General features: G+C 41.3%; 3 protein-coding genes and 1 long non-coding RNA gene across 4 annotated transcripts; 3 read left to right on the plus strand and 1 right to left on the minus strand.

Annotated features, from left to right (window-relative positions):
• The first annotated feature begins 12,733 nt into the window (after window positions 1-12,733).
• On the plus strand, window positions 12,734-16,363 carry LOC307004576 (uncharacterized protein). Its single transcript, XM_079623892.1, has 11 exons — window positions 12,734-12,805; window positions 12,889-12,984; window positions 13,161-13,476; window positions 13,614-13,909; window positions 14,468-14,694; window positions 14,875-14,966; window positions 15,068-15,172; window positions 15,280-15,394; window positions 15,474-15,555; window positions 15,775-15,939; window positions 16,022-16,363. Exons 1-11 carry the CDS (start codon window positions 12,738-12,740, stop codon window positions 16,293-16,295), a joined length of 1,836 nt encoding a protein of 611 aa, XP_079480018.1. The 5' UTR covers window positions 12,734-12,737; the 3' UTR covers window positions 16,296-16,363.
• A 1,821-nt stretch (window positions 16,364-18,184) lies between these two features.
• On the minus strand, window positions 18,185-19,601 carry LOC307004376. The gene is made up of 3 exons (XR_013799019.1): window positions 19,308-19,601; window positions 18,859-18,921; window positions 18,185-18,637 (listed from the first exon to the last, which is right to left on the minus strand). It is a non-coding gene; the product is annotated as an uncharacterized lncRNA (long non-coding RNA).
• A 412-nt stretch (window positions 19,602-20,013) lies between these two features.
• Window positions 20,014-20,994, plus strand: LOC307004000 (THAP domain-containing protein 6-like; the record flags this gene model as incomplete). The annotated part of the gene is made up of 4 exons (XM_079622941.1): window positions 20,014-20,071; window positions 20,216-20,352; window positions 20,499-20,588; window positions 20,712-20,994. 4 exons carry the CDS (start codon window positions 20,014-20,016, stop codon window positions 20,967-20,969), a joined length of 543 nt encoding a protein of 180 aa, XP_079479067.1. The 3' UTR covers window positions 20,970-20,994.
• A 2,446-nt stretch (window positions 20,995-23,440) lies between these two features.
• On the plus strand, window positions 23,441-25,032 carry LOC307004377 (uncharacterized protein). Its single transcript, XM_079623522.1, has 4 exons — window positions 23,441-23,531; window positions 23,625-23,770; window positions 23,910-24,230; window positions 24,338-25,032. Exons 2-4 carry the CDS (start codon window positions 23,668-23,670, stop codon window positions 24,805-24,807), a joined length of 894 nt encoding a protein of 297 aa, XP_079479648.1. The 5' UTR covers window positions 23,441-23,531; window positions 23,625-23,667; the 3' UTR covers window positions 24,808-25,032.
• Window positions 25,033-25,575: the final 543 nt, after the last annotated feature.

The following is a 25,575-nucleotide window of genomic DNA, read 5'->3' on the forward strand; positions in this document are numbered from 1 at the left end:
ACGACTCATGTAAGAGAAGACCACGGCACACAGTAAGGACACCACCACCAAATTCGGTCACTCGTCTGCCCCCTGGGCGCCCAGGACCTGCCAACAAACAAAAGGAAAAATACATTAACCAGTGATATATAACCAAAATAACATGTAAGCAAAAATGATATATATAAACAAAATGATATTGTTTACAATTTCAGGAGGGGACCAACTCCTTGGTCCCGATCTGGTCGTCACAAATCCAAAACCCAAAAAAATAAGAAAACTCTATAAACAAAAATCACAATTTCAGCAGCATAAGTCAACCAAAAATAATATATAAATTCACCAACACAGCAATTGAGTCGGAAACAAATACAAATTCAGAAAAACACTCGCTCCTTAACATAAATCAAAGTAATAAACAAAAAGACATAATAAACTCAAAACATACCACGGTTACAAGTCACCGTCAGTGGAACTGGTTCGTTGAAACGATTCACCTGATGCGGCTCACCGAAACAGTTCACCTACAATGATTCACTGGAAACGATTCACTTAGAACCATTCACCTGGCGTGAAACCGCGCCAAACAGAAGAGAAACAAAACAGAACAAAAACAGAACCGCACAAAAGCAGAGCAGCAGCTGGTAAGGCACAGCGCAAACAGGCTCCACAATGAAGAACCAGGCAGATAACTCTCGTTCATAATGGCGATATTGTCCTTGTCGCATGCCTAAAAACAAAGCAGAGGGTGTTACACTGAGCTATCTTCCCCCTTAACTTCATGCTCTAACAGTGACTCTATAGGGATGTTCGCCGGAGTCAAATGTGACGTCACGATATGGGCGTGGTCGCGAACTGGTTGGCAGAAAGAACCAAAACATGTCGCAGACTCGCAGCAGTCTACCTGTGTTTTGTCAGCATATGCTAATTATTTGTCCGAAGAACCAAAAAAGAGATATAAGGTTAAGCTTTTATATAACCAGGGTTCATGTTCTCTGCCTGATCAATATCACCTGAGTGAGAATTGGAGCAAAAGCCCGGACACATGGCCAGATTTGACATTCGGCGACATCTACCTGTATCTCATCGACACGCCATCTAAGTTTACCAGAGAGTCGATGAAGGCGTACAAATCTTTAGATGCCTATAAATTAAGTAATAATTACGAATATTACTTGTTGTAACTAAGGATAACTGGTAAATATGTTACAACTAGAGTAAAAATACAGGTGTAATTTATCCATGGGCTATATTCAAAATTATCTTACCTCTGATATATAACATTGGTTAACATATACGTAAAATGTATGAATGAAAATACAATAATTTGCCATTAATTTATAAGGGTATGTCAGTGTTATTATACTTCCATTGCTCAGTCACAGCATGCACAAAAAGTTATGTAAACAAACACTTTGACACGTCTTCCGCGGTATTTTGTACAGTTATTCATTCATTAATTAACCCATCAATGCGATAGAACCTACTAGTAACATTTATTTACAAAATTAGTTTTAATTTTTAACGCAAAATGTAGGTAGCAGACGCGATCGTGGTCCGCTGGCTCCCATTGTTTTCCGCTGGGTATAGACGCCTAATTGCAGAAATTCAAAGCTTTCTTTCTTGATTCAGGCTGTTTAGGTACACGATAGAAGCTCTTGGGGTTATTACTCTTATCGAACCTGTTAACACAGTCGATCACAAAGCACGATACAACCATTTTCTTCTGTGTTTGCGCTGCGCTTTAAGCGGTCATTACTTTTCTTCTGCCAACCAGAGCGCGTCGTGACGTCACGGCGAACATCCCAATACTCACAACGGAGCACGCTGTCCCGGGATCAATATGCGAGGAATAGGGCCGAATGCCTCCGACAACACTCACCAACGCAGACAGATCTACACTACAGTGGGCATACGGGTTAATCATACTAATCGCTGGGTAGAGCAACAAAGTTTACAAAGCGCTGTCGCACGCAAATGCCTCTTACCTGTCTCAAATGTCCACATACAACTCCCAACAGCACCCAGACCGGCCTACAGCACTGCCAGAGGCCAGCAGCTTCGGTGAGCTTTTACGAGCGGCAACACAGTTTGCCGCCAAGCGGCAACCTCCCCCCGTCTCTCTCTTGAAACCAATACGGAAGTGAATTAAACGGCAATTCATCGACTGGCCGCTTGAGGCTGGCTCCAGAAGGGAGTCAAATCTGTATCTCCCGCTTGTTAAAATGCCCAACTTTACAGCAGAACAAAACATGTTTACAGCCTGGTTCTCTCTGTGGCTTTGGTCTATACAGCTAATTTTGCCCTTCATAACAACTGTGAGGGGGGTGATTTTTTTTATAACTCACCCGTTTAGTTGATTAATATTTAAAGTTCTGCATAATTAAGGGTGTGTCCACTTTTGAGTGACAGGTGGATTCCCGCTGCTGTCGTTAGTCATCAACGTCTGAAACGTTGTCATATACATGGGTTTCTGTGCAACGTCATCACGTAGATGCGCGCGCATCTAAGAGGCAGAAAGCAACAGTCTTTACGGCTATATCTAGCAGAAGCAGAGATGACGCGGAGCTGTTGTGCTGTAAACTAACCTAAATGCATAGGGTATGTCATGTTTTTATGATTCGCAAACTTAGTTGGACAATTTCATACTAGTCAACTAACTAACTTTTTACATAATGTTATATTAATATGCAAATGAAACACAAGCAAACAGATTCAACTCTGAAATTGCAGTTTATTATTGAGTCAACAAGAATTTACAAACAATGCGAAATCTACGTTAATTACAATGTTCTTTTACAGAACTCGGCATAACATATGCCTCTTGGATGCGCGCGCATCCGGTATTGTTTGTATACAAGAAACCTGTGTATAACGTTAACGTTACGTTAATGTTACGCCTGCATTTCATAAATAGCATAAGTTAACATTTATTAACACGGACTATATTTGGAAGTATTTTTTGACATGTCATATGAGATATGTGTAGGAAATTAGCCTGTAATTACTCAGTAAACAAAATGAGGACTAGCTGCTAGCTGTGATGTCCACCACAAATTCTTAATCTAAAATACATTTATTACAACCTTTTGGACACTGTAGTCATTTAAGTTATATTGTTTGCAAGTAGCAGTAGTCTGTGAAGGAGGTAACTATCTATTTGTTTGTGTAAAGGTTTCCTCTAGGACTAGGTGATCAAGAACATCTCAGGCTGGACCAGTGGATGCTCAATGTGCAACGACAGAATTGGACTCCTAACAAGTATTCTCGTCTGTGCAGTGAACATTTCGAGAGTCATCACTTCACCACTGACTCCAGGGTACAGACACCTCGTTTCATACCTGATGTAGCAGGGTGGAATAACTCCACCTACTGGGAGATCGTGCGCATGCGTGCGGCTTATTGGCTGCCCTTGTATGGAGTATAAAAGAAGTGGGCTTTGGCGACCTGATATGCGTCTTGGTATTGCCGTGATGTCACGTCATCTGTTGCCGCCGACGGTTCAAACTGTTCGCGTCTGCTGTGCGCTCGCTGCCTACGTGTCACAGGTATGTTCAGCCGTGTCAGAAATGAGTGTTGACCCTGTTTAGCTGCTATCCGTTTTATGCACAGTGAAATATTTATAGCATGTCATTTACAGCGATTATGTTTCTGATGGAGTGGCTGTATTCCGACATGGTGTGCGACCATGAATGGTTTGGTTACATTGACCATCCCGCGGTATGTATAATTATAGCTTTGTTGATTTTAATAATGTTACTCTCTTTAACGTGTGGTGATTTACACCTAGGCCGTGTGTTTTCTTGCATCCAATCTTCACGTGTGTGTGTGGGCGCGTGTATGGGGTTACTGGGGCTCCTGTTAATTTGGTAGCTAGTCTGTACCTCCAGGAACCTCCGCTGCTGGTCTATTAGTTAAATATAGATATAGGTTTGTTGTAATGTGTTTCTGATACAAACTGTGTGAACGTTACTGTAAAATTGATTCTAAAAATCTTGTGACCTTTTAACTATTTATTATGAAGTGCTGATGAGAGAAATAAAAGTATATTTTTCTATATGTTGCCCCACGTCTCTTTACCCACGTAATAGATAACGAACCTGTGTGCCCTTAGGGCGGTTAGTCCCCAGTCCTCTGGGGTGGCGTAGTCGACCGTTGTTGTCATTATTGGAGTATACGCCTGCTCTTGAAGGAGAGTGTGTGGCGTCACCACCGAAAAGAAACCTGCTTATGCCACACTTACAAAGAGTCAAGCAACATATTTGTTGAAATTGGTGAAGTATTGACCATTATACATTCATTTACATTACATTAAATTACTAAATATTTGATTAGGTCACTGTTAAGTGAAATTAGTGACACACCAGTTAAGTTTAGTGTTTTAACCAATGCTAAAAATCCGAGTGAAGATTTTACCAATCAAGCAACATGACCACTTTTTGCCAACCTTTGTATTTCAGTGCTTTTAGGGCTGCACAATATTGAAGAAAAATGTAATAAATCATTAAATAATGTGATGTTCTATATGCAATACGATAATGCTTAAAGTGTGTCAAATAAACTTAAATTATCTTTAAAATATATTTAAAATTATAACCTACATGCGTGTTTCACATAATTTTTTTGACAAGAAAACATCCTTACTACTTCTGAAAGTGAACATCAGTTTTTTACTGTAGCATTTTTTTTTTTTTTTAAACCACTGGGTTTAGAGTTAAAATAAAAAAATTATCTCTGTGAAATTCATGTTTGAAAAATTATTCTCCAAGTGAGACAGCGGAACACCGAATGATTCCGTTGTGACAGTTATTGCGAACAGTTATTAGTTTAATAGCAATAATAATTGTAAAATGTAATCTGTACATTCATACTAGTGTTAGACCGAATAATGAAACCACCAACCACCCATTCTTTGATTTAGATGTCTGCATCTGATCATCACATTACAATTTTTCCAGTTCTCAGTGTTAAGCATAATAATATAGTAACATATCACACTGAAGTAGGCTGATTTAAAATTAACATTTATTTAAATTAAAACATTTCCTTTATAGCCTAAACAGAGGCTTTAAGGCCTTTTTATGGCTCTCCACGCCGTAGCTACGCCGTCACTCCTACGGTGTCGTGGCCGTTTTATGGTCCTGCGTCGGGTTGTGTTGCATCGCGGTGCATTTCACCGCCAGAACGCTAGGGGGGTGGGAGTGTGACCAATCACAGCCCTTGTGGTCTGCGTCGCCTCGACGCGTAGTTACAATTTTTGGGAGGTGCACGTCGAGCTACGGCGGAGGGGTTCGCGTCGACGCAGAAGGGTCTGCGGGGGTACGCCGTCGATATGACGCAGAAGCATAAAAAGGCCTTTACTCCCTTCAAACTTAAATTGTTAATGTTTCATTACATCACTTTTTGTAAACACTCTTATCGGAATAATTTTTTGTACCTTTATAAAGGGCATTTCCCCCCGTAATTTTATTAAATGTATGCTCTAAATTTAATTTCAAATTCTTACATTTTACCAATGCATTCAATTAAAATAATAAGACACTAGGCTGTTACCAATCAAATTAAATGATTTACACAGCACTCTGGTTGTGTGTAGCCTATATTGTTTAACTATAATTAATATGTTATAAATAACTGCGTGAGCCTCAAAAGCGCAACTTTGTTACCGTCTGTACATTAGGTAGGCCTATATTATTATCAACTATAGGGTATCAATCGAGACTTACATTAAATTAAATAAAACAGAATCTTCCTCGCGTTTTCGGTGATTCCCTGGTTATTTTTTATATTAGCCTATATTTTATATCACTTTTCCCTTAAAAACAAACAAAAACACACACACACGTGTCCCGGACAAGAGTTAATGTCGAGCCCTGATACGTTTTCCTTGATTGGTTTTCCCTGAGGAGAATTACATTGTTGAAAACGAAAGTAAAAGAGTGACGCACGTTCATTGCGTTTTACCGTGATGAGAGTTCCGTGTCTTTATTAAACTCAAAACATTATAATGATTTATCTGTCATCCACCCTCGATTGAATAGAACGTTTTTATTACTTGGCCCACTTGACCCGTGGATTATGACCTGCACAGCACTATCTATCGGCAAACTATACGGTTTGAGAATGGACTCAAGCGGGAACCACAACAGAACCGTCACGGTGGAAAAAGTGTATATGAGCATGTGACTGTCTGTCCGGGTTTTGTCGAGGCGGCATAATTCTCTATGTTGGAAAACCCCTGATGACCAATAATGTCATATTTTGTATGCTTCTTGTCATTTTTATTAGGGAAGGACATGCCTGAAGGACACCGCTGTGCCAACCATTTTCTCTTTCTCCAAGGGCAAAGAACAACAGCCAAAAATAGCACGCTTGGTAAGTATTGATGAGGTGGTAAGTGGCATCCCTGTTTCAGCTGTAAATAATAATGAGGAGGTTGCATATGTTGACAATAGGAGTAGTGCCAACAGCTATGCTGTCAATCAGAGCAATGTCATGATGATGGAAGACACATCTGGACAGGCCTTTGTCGCACAAGATGTTGTGCATGATGACATTGCTCTGACAGTGAATGTGTGTGAGGATTATGATTTGGGTAGCAGCGTTAAACACACAAATCGGAGTGGAAAACACTTTGGTTCTTTGAGTGATCACTGCTACTATATTTCAGAGTCTCCGAAGACAATTAAAAGGAAAGGTTATGAGGTAAAAGATAAGCTATGTGTAGCTCGCAAAAAGCTGAGGTTAAAAAGGCAACAGACAAGGAGACTAAAGGCAAGAGTTTCTTCCTTGAAAGGTGTCATCAAAGTGCTTCAGAAGAAACTTATAATTTCAAGTGAATGTGCCTCTCTTCTTGAAAGTCTGGATGATGTTCCCCGAGAGATATTTCAGAGAATCCAAAAGAAGAAAAAGTCTGTGTTTTCCGAAAACATGAAGCAATTCGCAACTACACTGCACTTCTACTCTCCGAAGGCCTATGACTATGTGAGAGAGAAGTTTCTCTTGGCTTTGCCTCATCCTCAGACCATACGAAAATGGTACAGTAGCATCTCTGCAGATCCTGGATATACTGTTGCTTCATTCACAGCTTTAAAAAGTCATGTTGCTGAGCAGAAGAAAGTTGGTAAAGACACAGTTTGCTCATTAATGATGGATGAAATGTACATTCATAAGCAAACTGAGTTTGGCGGCGACCAAATTCATGGCTATGTTGACATTGGAGGTGGTGAGATCGAAAATGTTGTGGCAACACAAGCACTGGTCCTCATGGTTGTTGCAATCAATGAGTCTTGGAAGATTCCCATTGCTTACTTTCTTATCAACAGCATGACAGGAACAGAGAGAGCAAGCATCATCCGAGAGAGCCTTGTTAGGCTTCATGCAATCGGAGTTAGGGTTGTCTCCTTGACGTGTGATGGACCCTCCCAAAACATAGCAATGATCAGGGAGCTTGGTGCTAACTTGTGCATCATGGACATGAGACCTTACTTTCTCCATCCTGAGGATCACACACATAAAGTCCATGTGCTCTTGGATCCATGTCATATGCTCAAGCTTCTCCGGAATGTGTTTTCAACAGTTGAGGTTCTGGTAAGAGAAGATGGCCAGCAGATAAGGTGGCGGTACATTGAGGAGCTCCACAAGCTTCAGGAGAAGGAAGGCTTGCGTCTTGGTAACAAACTAAAAATGGCGCACATTCAGTGGCCAAATCAGAAAATGAAGGTCAATCTTGCAGCCCAGCTCTTCAGCAGCAGTGTGGCTGATGCCCTAGAGTATTGTGAGCAGGAGCTGAAGTATCCCCAGTTCAGTGGATGTGCAGCCACAGTTCAATTCCTGCGCACAATAGATGCAGCATTTGATGTCCTTAATAGCCGCAACCCACTTGGCAAAGGACACAAAGCGCCCATCAAGCCAACTACTAAACACCGTGCTAAGGGTATTTTCGAAGAAACCGAGTCACTTCTCCGTGGGCTTAAAATGAAAGGAAGAGACAACACACTTGTACATGTGCATTCCACACAGAAAAAGACACCCATCTATGGTTTCATTGCTTGTGGCAGAAGTGTGATGGGCATCTACGAAGACCTGGTAGAGCAGCCAGCTGCCCCATGCCGATACCTTCTGACCTACAAACTCAGTCAGGACCACTTGGAGTTGTTCTTCTCTGCAGTCAGAGCGCGTGGAGGTTACAACAACAACCCCAATGTAAGGCAGTTCCGAGGGGCATACAAGCGCCTCCTTGTAAGGCACCAGGTGAAAAGGGGCACAGGCAACTGTCTCCTTCGAGACAACACAACCATCCTTGACTCAACAATTGCGACTGTGAACATCGCTCGCCGGGTGGGTGTGGAGCCTGTGGAAGTGCTTGTACCTGAGGATGACTCCCTCCCTGACCTTCCAGATGTTGACAATCTGTCTGAGTACAAGGAAGCAGCAATCTCTTACATCACAGGCTTCATTGTGAAAAAGATGAAAGAGAAGGTTAATTGCATGCCTTGCTCACAAGCACTCACCTCAGATGACTTGGTGCATCGATTTATTAGTTTGAAGGACAGAGGTGGCCTACAGAAACCATCTCCAGGCATCACTGCAGTTTGCCAAGCTACAGAAAGATGCTTTCAGCGGCTGCTAAAAACCAATGAGGGAAGGGCTCCACAGGGAAGAGGAACAACAGCAGCCATTGTCACCCAGGTTCTTTCTGATTGTTCTGAGAAGAATCTCTTCCCACAGCTGCACAATCACATGTTTGACGTGTGTTGAAGCTAACCATGTCCATGTTCTGGTGAAGATGGCTTCTGCGTGGTACTGCAAAGTTAGATTAAATCATATCGCAAGACGGACGACAGATAAAATTAAAGAAGGCAAGGTGGTCCGCAAAAAACTTACAAAATTAATCCATTTTTATGGAGATTAAGGGAAAGGTGGTTGGTCGTGTGTGTGTGTGTGTGTGTGTGTGGTTGCTGTATAGCATGTTTTTATATGTCTGTGTGTGTGTGTGTGTGTGTGTGTGTGTGTGTGTGTGTGTGTGTGTGTGTGTGTGTGTGTGTGTGTGTGGTTGCTGTATAGCATGTTTTTATATGTCTGTGTTTGTGTGTGTGTGTGTGTGTGTGTGTGTGTGGTTGCTGTATAGCATGTTTTTATATGTGTGTGTGTGTGTGGTTGCTGTATAGCATGTTTTTATATGTGTGTGTGTGTGTGGTTGCTGTATAGCATGTTTTTATATGTGTGTGTGTGTGTGTGGTTGCTGTATAGCATGTTTTTATATGTGTATGTCAGAATATGGCCAATTAAAACTTTGTAGTTATCAGACGTAGAACATGGAAAATGGTACTGAGCCTATCTCTCTTTGGACAACATTGTAAATGTTACTTGGAGCCTGCATGAACGGGGCCTAAGTAACGTTCAATGTCTGCTTTAAATGAAGTACGTACATACATGTGTTGTCTCAAATTAGCCTCAATGTCAGATGTACCTTACTGCGGACCCCACCAATACCAGGATGATTTTCAGTTGGAGTCTGCATGAACGGGGCCCAACTCTTACAAATCACATGCTGCGATGCTACAGTAACATGCAATATTGACACAGTTGTAAGTTATACATAGAGCCTTTATACACAGTGCCTTCCTTAACCCACACATATACCGCTGATTAAACTTATAGTTTGTATGGGCAAATCCCATGTCACATTAAGGACTGTTCAATATATCTTAGAGTTCGCATGAACGGGGCCTAAGGTGATATTGATCTGTTTGCCATTTATTATGTGAAATACGTATGCAACCTCCCTGGTCAATATTTATGTAGATAGTTTCTGGAATTCAAGGATCAGTTCATGACATTATTACAAAAAATTTATATATTTTTTAAAAAGTATTCTCTCATGTTAAGTTGCTAGCTTCAAAAAGTTAACATCCATGATTAGTTTGGTTTTATATTATATATTTTGTATTACTGAAGTGTTACAGTAATACATTATTTTAAGTTATGTTATAAAAAAATGTTAAATCTAAATAGCTTTAAATCTAGTTTTTATTTATATTGATTCTCATGTGATTTGTTTGGCCTGATTGCTGTTTTCATTACAGTTGTTCCTATTCCTTTTTTTCACCATTGCTTTTCCAGTGTTGTACCAGTGGTATGTTTTCTATTTTTCCCATGTCTTGTACCTGTGGTTTTGTAGCGTCTCGTATGTTTGTCCCGTGTTATATGTTCTCACTCATGCCCTGCACCTTGTCGTGGTGAGTGGGCTTTTAACCAAGACAAGCCATACTGTACCAGTATTTTTTAACCTTGTCATTTCTCTCATGTAGGGTGTGTGACGTCCCCTGATTTTTGTGTGTCAGTAACCATACTCATGTTGTCTGTTGATGTGCCAGAGGAGCTGATTGCAGTATCCGTCTTCCAGATGTGGAGCGTTCTGATTCCAGCTTCCATCATGGCTCTACACCTTCTCTGTCATTTGCCTGCACCATTTTGCTTTGCTTAGCTTTTTGTTTAACTTGTAGTCCCCTTATCCTATGTTATCCACACACATCCACATGAACACTACTGATTAAAATACCCCATATCTGAAGTTGCAGTTCAGCTGTTAGTGTTTGTGGCAACTCACTTTTGATAAACAGTAAAACAATAATCAAAACATTATTCTAAATGCATTCCATAAAAACTGCTCATACAAAGATTGAATTGAATTGAATTTATTTAATCTTCCGGCAGTTTAAACTTCATTATGCAGAGTCGCTGCAGAGAACATGGGATGGTGGTGGTGATGGTGGTATGCGGTGGGGGGCGGGGGGATAAAGGGTGGGAGAATGTAGGGATGAGGAAGAGCAGAGGTGGTAACAGTGTTATGGCTACAGGTGTTTCTAAATTAACATAAAAAACTCAACATTTGCCATGATGGTCAGGGCTATATTTGGGCCTAGCAAAAATAAAATTGGCCCTAAAGGCAAAATTCAAAAGCAGTAACACTGCCCACTGTAAGCAGTTCACTGCATTTGGATGTGGCATTTAAAGGGACACTATGCAACATTTTCGTGTTTATTAATCATCTTCGTAAGTCGGTATATGGTTAAATGACTCATTACAGGGTGAATGAAGACTCTCTCGCCCCCCCCGACTGCCTCTTAGGAAGAATATCCCGCTTGCAAGTTCGGTGTATCCTACCCGCGTCCTTCAGTCTCGCAAAGTCTCGCACAGTCTCAGACATCGCGAGAAGCAGGATCAGTTTACGGCAAACATCCCCAGCACAGAGGCAGGCTAGCGGTTTTTTCAAACGTGTGTAATGGCAGAGCCGGTGAAGAAGCAGCGAAAACCATTGAGTGAAGAAGCAAAGAAAAGGAAAAGAGCTTCAGACCGTGTGAAGGCTCGCACACGGATTAATATTGGTCACGCTTTTTCAGAATGGCGAGAGCTGAAAGACAGAGAAGGCTCCAAGTCAGATGCAGACCTCGCATTCTTGCTTTTGCGCTTGTAAGTAACACTTTGATATTTTATTGTTGTGCATGTTTGTACTTTCATTGCGTTCGTTATTATCTGTAAATGTGTTGTTTACTGTATTTCCAGATAAGGTTGATGAAGTATCTTTGGTAATTCTATGAATGTCTGTTATGGGGTAGAAGTTAGCTAGGTGGATAGCGGAGTTCGTGGGTTTGATAGCAAGCATGGGTATGTTTTTTTAGGTAGTCACAGTTCTTACACTCTTTTCTTTTTTGTGTGGCCACGCGTCATAGTGTTTTGTTGGTAAAAAGACTTGTATTCCAATATTTTCTGCGATCATTGCAGTTCTCAGCGCGCTAAGTGGCTAGCGGAGATTTTGGCTTGATCTAACGTTAGCTAGATGGATGCTGCCCTTCTATGTGGCTAAATTAGCTTGCATGTTGCATCCAGGTGTTAGCTGCTACTTTGCTTTTATTTGGCGCAGGTGTAGCTTTTTTTGTAGTGCGCTACATAGTGTAGAAGTCGATGGCTCACCGATCACATTCTGTATTGATCCATAATATGCTACAAATCCTCGTCAACCACAATGAAGTCCAGACTCAAAATATTTTCCATGACCGTCTTGTTTGTAAATATAGAAGTTACATGGGCTGACCAAGTTACTGTTAGTGACACCCCAACCCCCTCCTGCCCTCCAAACAACACACACACACACACACACACACATGTTTTCCCCTCACTCCTTCCCTTGGCCACCCCGCACCCACAACTACATTCTAGGGATTTCACTCTGCTCTGCCCAGCCGCCAACAGTGTAGTCAACAGACAAATGTACCCTAATTTCAAAGCATTCCACAACAATTTCCTATACGCATGCAATTTCACAATGTACTGTTAGAAATTTACCAAACCTGCTTTCTTATTTTTTCTAGTTACAAGCGCTGGCAGTTTACATCCACACCAAGCAAGACCCACTCCAGACCACCGAAACCACCTGTTTCCAGTTTCACAGAAGACTCAGATCGAGACAAGTATGTTTTCTTCCTCATGCCTTTATTTATCCTGCCTGTCATTTTGTAGTTCCAGTTACTTATGCACTTTTTTACGTTTCAGGGATGTTCCTCCAAATCTTCCTGAGCTTGGTGTGCAGCAGTTGTCTAGAGAGGGAGAAGTTGGCGATTTGGAAATGAGGTGAAATTCACTGCCATATGATAGTATGGTGTATTGTTTTCACAGAGGGTTTCTTGATCTGCTTTTTTTGTGGCTGTTGGCTTATGTTTTGGATTATCTATTTTTCTGCTCGCAGCATGCACTCTATGAGCATCGAAGAACAGCACCACGAGTCATCAGATGAAGAGGGGGCTAATGATTTTAGGAAGACCATGTAAGTGCTGTCCATTAGTCTTTCATTTACTTCCATTGACCTCTTTCCTTTATCTGAAATATCTGTATGTATTGTCTGAACAGCATTGAGTTTGATGAATTTGGGGCTAACCCAAGTCTCTTGGGTTTGGAGGAAGGAGACAGTTCGGATGAGGATTTTGTCCCTTCTCTTCATTTACGGTATGTTTGCATTTTATTTATGAATTTTGGGTGGAAGTTGAGCTACATTTATCAGTCGTAAAGCGCAGCGTCTTTCTTTCTAAACTGTAAAACAACATTTAGAATATGAACTCATGTAATTCTTCATGTAAAGTATTTTGTTTAAATATTATCAATATGCATATTCAACTCTTCAGAATGGTTGGAGACAAGGCAAATGACCTGACTGAAATCAGTGTGGATGAGGCTGTATTAGACATTGACATGCCCGACCCTCCCGCTCCCGAATCAGAGGCCACCACACATCCTCGCAGAGTACTCTCTGAGGATGATCTGGTCTGTAAAACTGCCAACATAACATACAACGACAATCTGCTTGATCTCGCCATGCACTTGAGACTACCAGTGCAACAATGCACCTTTGTAGACAGTGTGCTTGGCGTAGGATGTTCTGGTGCACAGCCTTTTCAAGTTGCCATGAGAACACGGGGGACAGGAGTAGTTTTAGAATGGGTAAGGTGTGAAGATTGACGAAAAAGTCAATTATGTTGTCTTGAACTGGCTTTTCTATACAGTGCTGTTATTGTTTGTTACCTTTGTATGTTTGTTTGCATTGTTTCTCACATAACATTGCCATTTCTTTACATTAGTTATGCCCCTTCGGACACTCCGTATGGAAATGGAATTCGCAGCCAACCTTGAAGTTCGGCATGCAGGGCGGTGACTTTATGCTGTCTGCCAATATTCTTCTGTCCGGGAACAACTATAGAAAAGTAGCCCTACTCTTCAAGTTTATGTCAATGGGGATGGTTACCGAATCTACATTCTTCAGAATTCAGGATGCTTACTGCATAGAGCCGGTGCAGGAGTTTTGGGATAAAACTAGAGCAGAAGTCCTAGACCGTTTACGGCAGAAGGACCATGTTGTTCTCCTGGGTGAGGAACAGTCTTGCACCTTTGATCAACTTTTACACTGACAAGTTTGTATGATATGCTATGACTATGATTGGAAGCTGAAATCTGTGATTCTAATGCTTATAATGTCTGTTCCCAATAGGTGATGGCAGAATGGATTCTCCTGGTAAGTTCTGTATGCATACTGTGAAAATTGTGAATCAGATTTGTATGTATGTACTGTTGTACTGCTTTATCATTATCTTCTAATATCTTTGGGTTTATGTTGATGATGCTTTTAAACTGAAATAGCATCATGGCTGCTCCGAGACTGTCAAACTGTTCTTTTAGCATAACATTTGGCCTTGTAGAGGGTGCAACCCTCAAGGTTAACAATCCAAAAGTACGTCAAGGCAAAATGTCCACTGTCTCAAACAACCTCCCTTTGTGAATTGCATAATCTGAATTAGATTTTTCCTGTAGTTAGAGATTGGGATGTGTAAATTATGTCTGCTGCTCTCTCCTGAGTATGATGGATAGATCATAGCATCTTTCCTCATTGACTGTTATTCTGGCGGCCTCTGTACTAATGTACACAAGTTATATGCAGTTGTGCTTTTGCCTCAGGTCATTGTGCACAGTTCTGCACATACACAACAATTGAACAAGACTCCCGAGATGTGGTCCACATTGTTTCCGTTGATAAACGCGAAACAAATAAAAACTCAGTCATCATGGAGAAGGAGTGCTTTGTTCGCACAATGGATGAGCTCCTTCAAGAGCTTTCTATAAAGGAAGTGGTCACAGATGCCCACCCACAAATCACCGCATTACTGAGTAAGGAGAACTTTTGGTTATGGTGAAGTCATAAAGCCTATAGACCGTCCCAAGTTCAAGTTTGATCACTGTTCCCACAGGGTTTCATTTTTACCATACAATATGTAAAAAGTAAAAAGAAATAAAAAACGTAACTATCATTTTTGTTTACATTGTTTTCATGGTCTTTATTTGTTATAGATCCGGAGCGTGGCAAATACAAAGCGTGGGGTATTCAGCACTCATTGGATATCTGGCATGCAGCCAAGAGCCTAAGCAAGAGGCTTCGACGGGTATGCATCAGTACATTTACAGACATGTGACCAGTTTCTATATGTTGTCTTGGTGTTGTGGAAAGAAGCTAGCTATTGTGTACCTTGTGTACCTTGATCAGGCTGGGACCGTGAAAAGTCAGAGTGGTATTCAGCCATGGATCAAGGACATAGTCAACCACTTTTGGTACTGCAGTAAGCATGCAGACACCGAGGAGCAGTTCAAGGTATGGTTGAAGGAAAAAAATTTGTGTTGATTAGGACAGTTTAGTTGATATGCTAGCAGAGCAGGTTTGTGGCTCCATCCACTGTATAACTTTTTTCATTTATGTAGATGATCTGGGTTGGTGTACTTCACCATGTCTGCAATGAGCACTCCTGGGCAACCAGTTGCTGTGAACATGAGCCACTGGACGAAGACAGCCAGAACAAGCCTTGGATCATACAAGGTAATTTCAATCAATACTGGTGCATAATTCAACACTGTATGTGAATGCATATGTTTTACTGAGTGTGTTATGACTATAGGTTCAGCTGCTCACAAGGCACTTACTGCTGTTGTCCTTGAGAAAAGATGGCTGACCCTGGTGAATAAATTCCTAAACTTCAGGTAAATATCTGTAAGACATGGTTGTGTTCACCCAAGTTATTTTTGAATTTCCAGTATTCCTCACACAAGTGTTTGTCATGTTTCAAATGCAGCATAGTTTACCTTATTTCAATGTAATCTGTAATGAGGATTTCATTTCTTATTTAAAAATATAAGACAAAACAACACATGTATTACCACGAGTGTTGTTGTAATTATCTGTCTCTCCCACCCACACAGGACCACATCTGATTTGGAGTCATTCCAAAATCACATTTTGATGTATGCAGCAAAGCGCATGGCCTACTCTCCGTTTGTATACAAGACTCGGACATTACTGGCAGCTATTGATTATAATAAACACAATCAACGCCGCCCTGCACGCAACCGAGATGGACATAAAATGTAGGTATTTTTGAGAAATTTTTTTCTTTTTTTTATCTGGTAGAATGACTAACGACAAACACAAATTGTTCTTGCTCTCTAGTTACAGACGGAAGTACAACAAGAAATCAAAGAGCTGGAGCGTTTATACGATGAAGGAGAAGAAGCAGTACACGTACATTCCAGAGATCCAGAGGGCCATTCTTGCCAGGAGACTGCGAAGTGGGTCTGGCCTTCCCCGCAAACAGACGCTAAGACCTGATGACCCAAGGCGTCTGGGTGTGCTTGCTCCAGAACAGCCACCTCCCACATCAGAACTAGTGGCGATTCATGTCACGCGAGGGGACAGTGGTCCCAGAGAATTAGAGGACCATTGAACAGTTTTCATATGGCAATCCACACAAAGATGTGTACATACACATGTAAATAAAAATAACAGATTCTGAAACTTTGTCCCAAATATTTTTTATTTATAAATATACTGTGAAAGACATATAGGCACATACATACAGCTGGGATGAAAAGTGGTAAGAAGAACTTTTACAATGTGTATGGTAACAACAAACTATTTACAATATAATAACAAATCGTACTATGCAGCAAATATTAGTAATAATTATACTAGGCGGCTCACCTTGAAGCCGGTGTACTGCCCTCTGGGGTCAGGGAAAGTGTCCCTTATGCGACAAACACAGCAGCTGGGTATTACTACTCGGTTGCCCACACCCAGGCGGCCATGCTGCCACAACACGAACTGCCTGTAAGCTGTATGTCTGAACTGTCGCTGTTCCATCCCAGGTTCAGCATTATCAACCAGTGCAAATATGTCATTCCAGGCTGCCCTGGCCAGTCGCAACACACCCTCGTCTAAAATATAAAAGTCCATGTAGGCCATCTTGCTTATGCATTGCTGTGGATGTTGCCGGCAGCATTTCCTCTCCCGGTCTGTGTTCATCTCCCGGCAGTTTCCACAGACACACCAGTGGAGTCTGTCAGGGTCAGGGTCAGGACGCAGGGGCACCTCCAGAAATGATAGAATGTCGAACATCACCCCCGGGGACCTGGTTATCACTCTCTCTAAGACTATGTCCTTCTGTGAGGTGTCTAGTGAATGAAGTGTATCCTAAAACACAAAAAAATCTGTATAATTACACAGGTCTTTGAACAAAATAAAAAGGCATCTCTGGTCTTGATACACTATTTTGACAAACCTTCATTTCATTGATGCGTCTTTCCTGAAGATCCTGCAGTCTCCTCTCTTCTTCAGCATCCAGTCTAGCACCCCTCCCCCTAGAACCCCTGGGGGTTCTCTGTCTGACCAGCCTTGAAGTTGTAGGCCTAGCTGGCCTACCACCAATGGCCTGAGCAGTGTACTCAGACGAGGCTGAGGTTGATGTTGATTCCTGCAATATCACAAAACAGTTGACAATATTACACTTACTTTACAGATATGAGTTGAATTACGATGGCCTACACTTTTATTTTATGTCTAAGTCAACACGTCTGATAATAAGCAATACAAATTTGCCACATATCATGATCGAGCTAGAAAAGAAAAACGTTCTGATGTTTTCTTAGACAAGCAAAGGTACACCATTATTCTACTAGATGAACTTATAGACCTTGCTAATATAACTTTAGACAAATATTAGCCTCCGATATATATATATCGTACATACGATATGAACGATGCGAACTAATGGTTTCGTGTTATTTATTTTTTTTGGAAGTGTGCATGAGCATTATATATATATATATATATATATATATATATATATATATATATATATATATATGACCAGCATATATATATATATATAGCCTATATATAATGCTCATGCACACTTCCAAAAAAAAAAAAACACGAAACCATTAGTTCGCCTCGTTCATATCGTTCATTCCCGGTAAAAATACTAGTATGCATGACAACAACACAATAAATAAAAAAAACTCGCCAATCAGTTAGAAAGAAAATATTGCTTTACTTGCCTCGGTAGACATAACTGGTTTTGAAATAGCCGGTTCCTCTGCTCAGCCGGGTTGACAGCTGATCAGCTGGGTTGCTCGTGGCGAGGGGGGAGGGACAACAGTTCATTTTTACGACAGTGTGTTTGAAAGCATTTACTACCAGACACTAGGGGGAGCACCGTAGAGAAAAAAAAACTCAAAGTTGCCTTGTGTCCCTTTAAGGCAGTTAGCTAATGCATTTAAAAACATATAATTTCCCCTAGGTGAGAAATGAACTCTTTCAAAAATAGCCCAGGACTGTCATGTCTAATGTGAGAGTGCTCAATAATGGCACCATTTAAGCTACGAACAAATGTAGACATAACACTGTTAACAAAATTCTTTGCCTTGTTAATTTTCACCGGATTGGCACCAGCCTTCCACCGGCACCTCTGGGTCACAGCTGAAAACATGATCTTCATGCCCGGGTGCCGGAGTTTAAGCTGGTGCAGGTCCTCCTTCATGGCGTTCACCAGCTGGACGCTGCTGACCTGCCCCATGTCGTTGCCGCCACAGTGGATGAGGAGGACATCCGGTGCTGCTCTTCCTCGCAGGGAGTGGGAGAAGAAGGGGAGAAGTCCTTTCCACCGCAGTCCACCACAACCAAACCAACATATCCGGACTCCTGGCAGACTGAGGTTGCTTCCCATGGTCTCTGCAGCTCTCTGGGCACCACGTCTCACATAGCTGTCACCAATGATCCACACTGTGTCTATGGAAGGAAAATAAATGAGTTTAATAAATGCTTGAGGTAATGAAAATTAAGTTTTTAACTATGAAAGGTAGCTCAGTTTTTGTATGTTGACAATACATGTGGGAGAACATAGATCAAGGGAGCAACACCTCAAAATATAGATGACAATCTAATTTGTTGTTGTCCTTTTAAGACAGACATAATATATCAGCTGTCAAATAGCTAGTAACGTTACTTACAGTTTAAGCTATGTGCAGACGTGGATGCAGCATCACGGGTGGCCATCACCTCAAAATCGATCACTAAAAAAATACACAGCTTGTAAAAAAATAGCTAACTAATGTAAAAGGGTAATATGGTAATAACATTTTTATGTTGACTAATACGAATCTAAACCTAACGTATCTTATAACGTTATATTCAGTTGACATCAAATAGACACTCATTTAAGGTTAATTTATTTGTTTCAAATAAGTTTCTTTGAGATGTACGTTTTTAAGTGAAGTTGTTAACGTTATAATTCATGAATCATGACAACTGTTAATGTTTTCTGCAAGTAATCTAGTGTTGCAAATAAACGTTACCACATGTATTAAAAGTGCTGCAGCGTTTTCAACCTTGTGTAGTTTAATATCAATACCATATACATTTATTTCAAGTTTTGTTGTGTAGGTTCAGGTTAACTTACCTCAATGGTAAGCTTGGTTCAAAATCAAATAAAAATCCCAACCGGCATTATCTTCTATCCAAAGCAGACAACTTGATCGCGTGATTCGGGATTCGCGTCGAGCTAGGTGGGCGTGGTTTCAGATCCAGGCTCCTCAGCTCCACCCACGTCCCGCCTCTTTGCCCATTTTCGTTTATCCGGGAGTGACGCGCTACCAAGATGGCGACGGTCGGCTACGCCCACTTTAGGCTTCAAAAACGGTCTTCAGAATCCTACGGGTGACGTCACGGACACTACGTCCATATTTTTTTACAGTCTATGTTTGCCGCATAGACATGTATAGAAAGGCTAGATGGCTCAAGGCGGAGTCAGCTGTGTCGTCACTTGGCGGCCATCTTAGGTCAGGAGACTGCGCTGCTGCTCCCTGCTGCTGTGGACGGAAGGTGAGTGACATACGCCAACTAAAATGCTCGTAACTTGCTGAATTCTTGACGGATTTACAAACGGTTTGGTTTATTACAAACCTTATTAACGTGGCTATGATTTGTGCTAATGCCGATGTTTAAATTGTAGCTTCAAGTTTTGAGAAACGCTTAACATTGCAGCGTAGCTGTGTGTTTCATGGCTGCCCTCTACTCTAAAGTGATACCACACAGTCGACATTTTCAATTATTAACAGGTTTCCTGAGACCAACAACGTTTCTTGACAACCTAATCTTTTGTCTAAATGTCATTTTGTGGATGTGGTTGTATTTATTTGCTGGCTAGCAGTGAAGAGGTCGTAAGTGAGTCACCAAGCAATTGTAAATTGGTGGGAGAGGCAGGGTTAGTCTTTCGTTTCAACATAGCTTTGAGTTACACATGATTTCCAAGTGGTTTGGTTTCTTAAAAACATCTTTACATTTGGATTACTTTGTTTTTTTGTTTAGGTTTTGTGGCTAATGACAGAACACTGCTCTGCAGTGAACACTTCAGAAATGAAGATTTCGACAGGACAGGGCAGACTATCAGATTCAAAGCTGGAGCTGTTCCATCTGTCTTCAACTTCCCTGCTCATCTTCAGAGGGTACGTGTATAATTGGCCAACTAGAATACAAGGTGTTAAAGATGGATGCATCGATATTTAAATGTGATTTAATGTCACACTTTCTGCAAGTTTAGCAATACATAAAGTGTATTACAGATCAATTGAATATTTAACTATTTTTTCAGCCGGTAGCACCAAGAAGCACAAACGCTTCAAGAAAAGCAGGAGAAAACCAGCCCATGGACCCCGAGCAGGATCAACCTCCACCTGATGTTGTGAGTATTTGTACACATGAGGAATGTCACTAACAAATACACTAACCCTAACCCTAATTAACTTCATTATATATTTATTTATTATTTATTTATTGTTTTGTTTTTTTTTGTTTTTTTTCAAAGCCACAGCCATCCACTAGAGAGAGGCAAAGGAGTCGGAAGAGGAAGGCCCCTGACCACCAATATGCAATGCCTTCCTCTCCAAAGGCTCTTAAGGCCAAACTTGATGCAGCCATGGCCACAGTGCGTAAACTGTGGCGGGAAAAGAGCAATGCCTTGGCAAGGGTAAGGAGGGCCAAGAAGAACATGAAGGCTCTTCTGGAGGAGCTGAAAGCTAAGAACCTCATCAATGAAGAGCTGAATGACAAGCTGGAATGCTAACTCAGGTAAAATAAATAATGACTTTAAATGTTTTGTCTTTTTTATGTTGTTTGTTAGACATACAAATTACTATCAAAGGAGACTTACTAAATCACTTTTTCTAATTACATTTCAGATCTTCCGGTTCACCTCCTGTCAAGACAGGGTGCAGAGTACACCCAGGCCCAGAGAGACTTTGCGCTCACTCTCCACCTGCATGGTCCTAAGGCGTATCACTACCTGAGAGACGACCTGAAAATTCACCTTCCACATCCCAGTTCCTTGAAAAGGTATTCTTCGTCTCTAATTTCAACTACAGTAACAACTTCAGCTACAGACTGTAGTGTCATGAATAGTTAAACTTACTGATCTAAGTCGTGCTAATACATTTTGATGTTGTAGTTTTTTTTAGTATGTCCAGGGTCCACAATAGGGGTGATTGGGTTAGTGGCTCATTGGGTAAGTAATTAAATGGTCAATGTCTCAATTGTGTCAAGGTGGCTGAGCTCACTGGACGCCAAACCTGGCCTCAACAAAATGATGCTGGACATGCTGGGAAAACGGCGCCAAGAAGATGAGGCCAAATATGGGGTTGTCACTCTGATGTTGGATGCGATGGCCATAAAGAAGCATGTTCAGTACGATCCACAGTCACAAACCATGTCTGGTTTTGTGGACATGGGGGATCGTATAAATCAAAGTGACATAGCTTCAGAGGCTCTTGTGTTTCTGGTCGTTGGGCTCCAAGGTTACTGGAAGGCTCCAATTGGTTACTATTTGACTAAGAGCCTAACCCCGGAAACGCAGAGTGTCTTAGTTGTGCATGCTCTGGAAGAGCTTCATCAGCGCCAGATCAAGGTGGTGTGCATGACAATGGATGGCCATGCATCCAACATCAGTATGTGCACCCAGCTTGGATGTGACCTTAAGGCAACACCATGTGAGCCCTTGAAGACACATTTCCCCCATCCAAGAACCCGTGACAAGGTTTTTGTTATGATGGACGCTTGCCACATGTTGAAGCTGACGCGCAATATGTTGGAGGTACGTGCCTCTCTGGTTGACCATATTCAGTTGTTTATGTTTTAATTGTATGAAATCTGTTATCACATAATTGTGGAGAATATGCAGATTTACATTGCATGTTTGCGAGCAGTTAAAAACTATGGTTATTCTGCAGGCATACAGCCCAATTTTAAGCGTCACTGGCACCATCAATTGGAAGTACATCGTTCATCTCAACGATGTCCAAAACAAAAGTGGACTGCATGCTGCAAATAGGGTCACTGATAAACATGTTTACTTTGGTAATCAGAAGATGAAGGTATGTTTTTATGATGATTTGCTTTGTGTTTTTATCCTGGTGCTGATGTTTGGATCTTGTAGCGCTAATTTTCTCCTCATTTGTGTATTTTATCTCAATCAAGGTCTCCCTGGCTGCTCAGGCCCTCAGTAATTCCGTGGCAGTGGCCCTCCGCACCTTGCGGGATCTGAAGGAATATGCAGTGTTCCAAGATTGTGAGGCTACAGCAGAATTTATCAAGGTAATAAAGCAAGAGATCTGCATCACAATCCAAAGTCATTTCCAAATATTCTACTGTTCTTATGAACATTTGAGTGATTAATTGCTTTAATCCTGTTGGAATTTATGGCATTTATTACAGGTGACAGATTCCAGATTTTAAGATTTCACAAAAACATGACAACACAACACTTGTAGATCTACTATTTTGGTTGTTAATGTGTACAGAATATATAATTAGTGTATCAGTATCAAAAAAGTATCCTCAAGTCTAGCAATATGCAAGCACATATGTACAGTATGAGCTTTTTGTACTTACCGCAACTCATAATTAGCCCAGGAACACCCCTCATCTCAGGTTTAAATATCAAATTATTCAGACTTAGATGTATACTATGATACTTTAAACTCAGTTAAGGTGATGATTTCAGTGCTTCCAGTCACTTAAGATATTTGTTTATAGATAACGGACTGGCTGTTCGATATCTTGAACAGCCGCAATCCCAGAGCCAGAGGGTTCAAAGCCCCACTTGGTTCTCGGAACTGGACAAGCACCAGGGAGTTCTTGTCAAGAGCCAGGGCTTACTTGCTCGCTTTGAGGATGGGAGATGGCACACCCCTCTACCGTACAAAGAGGTCTTTAAAAAAAAAGAGAATGTTCTGTTGGTGATGCACTGATACCCCCCCACCCCACCCCACCCCACCCCACCCGGAACACAAGAACAACTATTTAACTTTTGAGTAGTCACCAATATCCACTACAGATTCTTAATTATAATGTAATAATCATAATGAGACTTTATATTTGAATACCAATAGCTCATCACTACGGGTTTCAGTGCATCCCTAGTCTATGAGGTTGTCCGGATATCTAATTCTCTGCTATCTTCTGCATCATGTTCAGATGCTCTGTCCTCCTCCTGTTTGCATCGAGTTCATAAGATGCTCTGTCCACCTCCTGTTTGCATCGAGTTCATAAGATGCTCTGTCCTCCTGTCTGCATCGCGTTCAAAAGATGCTCTGTCCTGTCTGAGTTCATGAGATGCCCCACTCTTCAAGTGGTACGTATTATTTTATAATTCATATTCATATGATAATGTATTTACTTGTCTGTGAATTAGTCTCTGTTGCGATTCTCTTCTTTGTTTTTGAAGGTTCCTCTCTGTCCTCGGCTTTGTCATAAACATTGACACATTGATGGCGATGATTCCCGTGCTCCTCGAAGGACAGCGATATGTCCTGACGTACCAATTCAGCCAGGACCACTTGGAGCTTCTTTTCAACTCCATCAGAGCATCCGGTAGAGTTCATATTTACCAGCCACATAAAGTGTCAGCATATGCTCTTATAGCTTTCACATATACAGTATCTGGAGTTGTCAGAAAAACTATTTAGAGTATTTAGAATGTCTGTGTGTTTGCATAAATATTGTTCTGAAGGTGGCTGGAATAACAACCCTAACGCCAGCCAGTTCAAGTACATTTTCCGGAAGCTGATGGCCAGGTGTGGGGTTGTTAAACCAAGCAGCAAAGGCAATGTGACAGCACAGGATGACACAGAGTCCCTACCAGCTGATCAGTCTGCTGTTCAGTCCTACCGCATAGACACATCTACCAACCTGTCGGCTGTAGACATGTCCTCTGCAGAAGGAGAAGATCTCCCTTCCCCGTTTGCAGACATTCCTGCCCTTGTACAAGACCACAGCTATCTTCCCAAGAAGTTTGATGGTCTTGTGGAAAATGTGCTTGTGTACATTTCAGGTAGAGTTAGACTTTATAGTAGATTTAGCCTATAACTAATTCATTTCCCCATGCTTATTAATTAAAAAAAGTCATTATAATGTGAATCTGTCCACCATTGATTTCAGGATTTGTGGTGCGACGCACACTAAAAAAGCTTTCCTGTGATGTCTGCCGGGCAAGCCTGTTGATGGATGCTGAATCTGCCAGTAAGGACCAGAGCTACCATCTGCTGACGCTGAAAAACAATGGAGGTCTTGTCATCCCATCAGCAGGCACCGTGAAGGTCGTCAGGGCAGCAGAGTGGGTTGTTCGGCAGGCAGTAGCAGATTCCAGGAGATCGCAACCCATCAAACTGTTGGAGGTCCTCTACATGGTGAGGAAGAGGATAGGTGGAGAGGATGTGTTTTTGCTCGGGGGGCACATCACTGACACGCGATATGGCATTGACAGTCACCACCATACACTCTTGACTCTGGTTGTGTCCCTCTTCTTCAAGCTAAGGCTGCACCACATTGCGAAAATGTCAACGCTTAGCTTGCAGAAAGACAGTGTGAGACAGAAGCTCACAAAAACTGTCCTTTTCAAAGGGCAGTAGCGCAAACTATTTGTGCACTTAAAGGATGGGTTTTCAACTGGTGGTCTGTTTAGTTTGCTACTCTTCTTTGATGTTTGCATGTGAATGAGTGGTGTATGAGTGTGTGCGTGAATGGGTGAATGTGGGGCTTTGTAAAGCGCTTTGGGCACCAAGACGGTGTAGAAAAGCGCTATGTAAGTTCAGACCATTTAAGAGAGAGGAGGAGAGGGAGGGAGCTGTATTGATTATATTGTATTGTTGGAAAGAGTTTTGTGTCCAATTGTGTCTTAATGTTTTTTTTTTTTTTGTATATTTTGTATGTTTTTTTTGTAAGTTTTTTCTAATTGTGTGCCTTTGGACCTAAGTAAAAAAACAAAAAACAAAGACCCATCTCTTTTCTCTTTATTTTACAGAATGGCAACTTGAGACAGATTTATATTATACATAAATTTACACATGTATTTAATAATGTTAATATTAGTAATAAACTAAATTGCACTATTTCATGTTTCATGTACCTTATAAATATTGACATCATTACTGTGTGTGTGTATGGGTATACCTAGTACTTTACCTGTCTAGTCTACTTAAAGGGTTAGTTCACCCAAAAATGAAAATAATGTCATTAATGACTCACCCTCATGTCGTTCTAAGCCCGTAAGACCTCCGTTCATCTTCGGAACACAGTTTAAGATATTTTAGATTTAGTCCGAGAGCTTTCTGTCCGTCCATTGAAACTGTATATACAGTATACTGTCCATGTCCATAAAGGTAATAAAAACATCATCA

The sequence above is a fragment of the Phoxinus phoxinus genome (genome assembly GCF_949152265.1).
Source record: "Phoxinus phoxinus genome assembly, chromosome: 9".
Taxonomy (NCBI): Eukaryota; Metazoa; Chordata; class Actinopteri; order Cypriniformes; family Leuciscidae; genus Phoxinus; species Phoxinus phoxinus.